The 5,503-nt window shown below is 47.2% G+C and overlaps 1 protein-coding gene across 1 annotated transcript; it reads left to right on the forward strand.

Annotated features, from left to right (window-relative positions):
- The first annotated feature begins 1,395 nt into the window (after window positions 1-1,395).
- On the forward strand, window positions 1,396-3,821 carry LOC135275304 (A-kinase anchor protein 1, mitochondrial-like). The gene is given in 4 exon segments (XM_064376775.1): window positions 1,396-2,155; window positions 2,158-2,571; window positions 2,574-3,626; window positions 3,766-3,821. Coding segments are annotated over 4 exon segments (2,283 nt in total).
- Window positions 3,822-5,503: the final 1,682 nt, after the last annotated feature.

Genomic DNA, 5,503 nt, shown 5'->3' on the forward strand with positions numbered 1-5,503 from the left:
CAATTAAATGAAAGAGCTTCTGCTCAGCAAAAGAAACTATCATCAGAGTGAAGAGGCAGCCTACAGAATGGAAGAACATTTTTGCAATCTATCCATCTGACAAAGGTCTAATATCTAGAATCTACAAGGAACTGAAACAAATTTATAAGAGAAAAACAATGCCATCAAAAAGTGGGCAAAGGTTACAAGCAGACACTTCTCAATAGAAGGCATTTATGCGTCCAACAAACACAAGAAAAAAGCTCATCACTGGTCATTAGAGAAATGCAAATCAAAACCACAATGAGATACCATTTCATGTCAGTTAGAATGGTGCAAGTTAAAAAGTCTGGAAACAATAGATACTGTCAAGGAAGTGGAGAAACAGGTGCACTACTTTTACACTGCTGGTAGGAGTGTAAATTAGTTCAACCATTGTGGAAGACAGTGTGGCAAAGCCTCAAGTATCTAGAACCAGAAATATCATTTAACTCAGCAATCCCATTACTGGGTTTATATCCAAAGGATTATAAATTATTCTACTATAAAGACACATGCACACTTAATGTTTATTGGAGCACTATTTACAATAGCAAAGACTTGGAACCAACCCAAATGTCCATCAATGATAGACTGGATAAGGAAATGTGGCACATATATACCATGAGACAGTAAGCAGCCATGAAAAGAATGAGTTCATGTCCTATGCAGGGACATGGATGAAGTTGGAAACCGTCATCCTCAGCAAATTAGCACAGGAACAGAAAACCAAACACCACATGTTCTCACTCATAAGTGGGAGCTGAATATTGGGAACACATGGACACAGGGAGGGTAACATTACATTCCAGGGCCTGTCAGTGTGTGGGGAAAGGGGAAGGAGAGCATTAGGACAAATATCTAATGCATGTGGGGCTTAAAACCCAGATGACGGTTGATAGGTGCAGGTTGTAGCACACCATTGTAGCTCGTGTATACCTACGTAACAAACCTGCACGTTCAACACCTGTATCCTAGAACTTAAAGTAAATCTAAAAAAAAAAAGAAAAGAAATGTTCTCCCCAGAAAAAACGGTAAGTTGGTAACATGACAGGTTAGCTTGATTGAACTGATTATGGATACAAAGATTAAAACATCACATTTAAAAAACAGTTGGATACATCATTGGCCCAAACAATATGGAATAACCCAAGTTTTGTTTAGTGATTGGATGGCTATATATATCATAGTTTCTCTTTCTATACATGTACGGCTATGTGGCTAAAGAGTTATTGACTGCGGCGAGCACGTGGGGGAGCTGCGTAAGCCCGGCGCTGCGGGCCAGGCAGTGGGGCACAGCCGGTGGCCAGCGGCGGCGCGCGGATTCCGGACCCCGACAGTCGCTGAGAGCTGGTGTAATTACTTCAGACCTCCAGCATGGCAATCCAATTCCGTTCGCTCTTCCCCTTGGCATTGCCTGGGATGCTGGTGCTCCTCGGCTGGTGGTGGTTTTTCTCTCGTAAAAAAGGCCACGTCAGCAGCCATGATGAGCAGGTGGAGGCCGGTGCTGTGCAGCTGAGGGCTGACCCTGCCATCAGGGAACCTCTCCCCATGGAAGATGCCCATCCTGAAGTAGTATCCACAGCCCCCAGTGTCACACAACCGCCAGAAAAGGAGCCGTCCACCTTGAACAAGCTGCCTGCAGAGCCCCCAGCATTGCTGCAGACACACCCACCTTGCCGAAAATCAGAGTCCTCGGGCAGCCTTCCTAACACCACAGACATGAGATCGCAACCAGGAACACTCAGAGACGAAAGTGCAAAGCTGGAGCTAGCCCTGACAGGTGGCAAAGCCAAGTCAATTCCTCTAGGGTGCCCCCTTTCATCTGCAAAGGGTCTACTCTTCCCCCACGAAGCAACTGAGGTGTGTAAGCAAGAGTCCCCGATCAGCAGGGTGCGAGGGAGGGCCCAGCCAGGCCACCCTGCAGCCCCTGCAGAGACGCATGGCTCTGGTGAGAGGGCAAGAGAGACTGGTGGGGCTGAAGGGACCAGTGATGCTGTGTTGGGGGAAAATGCTCTTGAAGAAGGTCTGTTGTCTCGGGAGCATGTCTTAGAATTAGAGAACAGCAAGGCCCCCAGCCTGGCCCCTTTAGCAGGGAAAGAAGAGAAGGGGAAGAGCAGCCCACCCCAGGTGGTGGCCTGGTGCAGAAGGAAGAGTATGTAGTAGAGAAGTTGCCAAGTAGCCCCATCGAGTTGGCTCACACAGAGCTGGCGAAGGGCGATGAGGCACCAGCACCCCCAGTCACAGACAGCAAAGTCCAGGACAGAGATGTCGAGGGAGAACTGGGCAATGAGGATAGCTTGGATAGAAATGAGGAGAACTTGGATAGAAATGAGAAGATTGAGCAGGCTGCCTTCCAGATAATCTCCCAAGTGATCTCAGAAGCAACCGAACAGGTGCTGGCCACCGCGGTGAGTGAGGTTGCAGGTCATGTGCATCAGGACTCGGCCAGTCAACTCCAAGGACAGAAGGAAGAGAGCTTTGTCCCAATTCACCAGAAAACTGTATTGGGCCCAGACACTGCAGAGCCTGCCACAGCAGAGGCAGCTGCTGCCTGTCGGATGCTGCCCTCCTGTCACCAGGCCTCCCGGCAGAGGGCTCACCACCACCAAAGACCTACGTGAGCTGTCTGAACAGCCCTCTGTCCAACCCCACCAAGGATAGTAAGCCAAAGAATTCTGCACACCACATCTCCCTGGCCCCCTGCCCACCACTGACCACCCCTGGTGGAGAGTCGCCGGACGGGGTGAGCATTCTGGTGGAAGATGCCACCTGTGTCACCTGCATGTCAGACAGTAGCCAAGATGTCCCTTTTGTGACTTCCCCAGGACACTGCTCAGATTCTCTCAGCACTTCAGGGATTGAAGACTCTTGCACAGAGACCAGCTCAAGCCCCAGGGACAGGGCTATCACCCTGCCACTGCCAGAAAGTACTGTGCCCTTCAGCAATGAGGTGCTGAAGAAGGAGTTGTCAGACTTGGGGGCTGAGGATGGATGGACCGTGGATGTAGAAGCAGATCATTCAGGAGGTTCTGACAGGAACACCATGGATTCCGTGGATAGCTGTTGTGGTCTCAAGAAGACTGAGAGCATCCAGAATGCTCAGGCAGGCTCCAACCCTAAGAAGGTCGACCTCATCATCTGGGAGATCGAGGTGCCAAAGCACTTAGTCCGTCGGCTAACAGGCAAACCGGGGCAGTATGTGAGTTTTCTGAAGCAAATGTCTGGTGCCAAGATCTACATCTCAAACCTGCCTTACACCCAGAGTGTCCAGATCTGCCACATAGAAGGCTCTCAGCATCATGTAGACAAAGCACTGACCTTGATTGGGAAGAAGTTCAAGGAGCTGAACCTCACAAATATCTACGCTCCCCCATTGCCTTCACTGGTGCTGCCTTCTCTGCCGATGACATCCTGGCTCATGCTGCCTGATGGCATTACCGTGGAGGTCATTGTGGTCAACCGGGTCAACGCCAGACACCTGTTTGTGCAGAAGCACACACACCCTACCTTCCACGCTCTGCGTATCCTCGACCAGCAGATGTACCTCTGCTACTCTCAGCCTGGAATCCCCACCTTGCCCACACCGGTGGAAATAACGGTCATCTGTGCCGCCCCTGGTGCGGATGGGGCCTGGTGGTGAGCCCAAGTGGTTGCCTCCTATGAGGAGACCAACGAAGTGGAGATTTGATATGTGAACTATGGCGGATATAAGAAGGTGAAGGTAGATGTGCTCCGGCAAATCAGGTCTGACTTTGTCACCCTGCTGTTTCAGGGAGCAGAAGTCCTTCTGGACAGCGTGATGCCCCTGTCAGATGATGACCACTTTTAACCGGAAGCAGATGCCACCGTGAGTGAGATGACAGGGAATACAGCACTATTGGCTCAGGTGACAAATTACAGTCCAACTGGTCTTCCTCTGATTCAGCTGTGGAGTGTGGCTGGAGATAAAGTGGTGTTGATAAACCAGTCCCTGGTGGAGCGAGGCCTTGCCCAGTGGGTAGACAGCTATTACGCAAGCCTTCGACCCCCGGTTCCTCATGCTGCTTCCTGAGAGTCTTTTTTGCACTGTTGAAATTAGGCTTGGCACTCAAGTCAAAGATTAACATCAGAATAACAAACATTGTCCTCTCCAGAAAGTCCTTTCTTCCTCCATACTGTAGTCCTATTGAGAAGCGTTTCATCTCTGAGAGAAAAGGATGGAACTATGGGTTCTTCTCAAAGCCAAAGGATAGTGTTTAACAAGCCAGCTGGCTGATCCTGGTTCTCAGCTGTTTAAAAAAACAAAAGGAATAGAAACGGTCTCAACCAGATTGTCCTATTCCCCCTGTTCCATTCTCATCTTCTTCCTTCTATATCCTTCCCCAGCAAAAACCAAACAAACTGGCACACAGACCAGGTATGTACATTGCTTGCTTGAGAGGGTTTCTTCTACTTCACAGTCTTTCTTCAGGGAGCAAGACACGAACAGACTAATTGGTATCCACTACTTGTACAGCTTACATACATGAATTGATGACATTTTAACCAGTTTTTATAAACTTTATCTAGGTCTCTAAACACAGACTTTTTAAACTGCAAATGTAAACCTGAAATGTTCATCACACCTCCGACCTTGGTCAGTGGGGAGGGGAACTGGTATCCTGCCAAGCCTGGTTGTAATTTGTAACCATTTTCTATTTGTGCAAACCCTGTAAATATGTGTTTAAAAAAATGTAATATTTTGTACGAGATACACTGGAGAACAAAGGGAACTCAAGATTTTTCCAGCCACATGTCACCTGTAAGTAGAAGTCAATTCTGCAGTCAGCTGCCTAGCTTGGTTCCTGTGGCCGGGGCCCCTGTGGCTTCCTGTGCATTGGCGGGTGACTGTAGGGTAGAGACTGTGATCTAGGAATTTTTTTGCTGTACAAATCTGTTAAAAAAAAAAAAAAAGGAACTCATTGAATTAACTTGCAGTGGTGTATTTGATTCTTTTTTAGACTGGCTTCAGCATTGTGCAGTTGAAAAATAAGTGACTTAAGTAACTTACATAAATCTTCAATTGTATGAAAAAAAAGAGTTATTGATTGTCCCTTTCTACTTATTATGGCAATGTTTCAGATGCCTTTGCTCTTTTAGTCTTTATAATAATGTTTGAGGATTTCTTGCATTTATGCTCACTTTTCAGAGGAAAACACAAAATCTTAACATCATTGATTGAGTTTCCCAAAGCCATAACTTTATAGGAATCAGCATAGGAAGTGCAATAAAATAAGAGACAGAGAGAGAGAGAGACTATGAGAGAATGTCCTTATTCATTAGAGCAACTTAAAATGCCCAGGATCCAATGACAATAAATGGACAGGATTCAGTTGAAGAAGAACGATTAAACATTGATGCAGAATATACACTAAAACATGTATATCTATAAATTCCTACCTAGGAAGATGCAACCCTCAAATAGAGCCAATTTTCCAGGTGTTCCTGTGTGAATTGATTGCAC

This window comes from Aotus nancymaae, unplaced genomic scaffold, assembly GCF_030222135.1.
Source record: "Aotus nancymaae isolate 86718 unplaced genomic scaffold, 86718_ANA_hifiasm-v0.15.2.pri h1tg000016l, whole genome shotgun sequence".
In the NCBI taxonomy this organism is placed as follows: Eukaryota; Metazoa; Chordata; class Mammalia; order Primates; family Aotidae; genus Aotus; species Aotus nancymaae.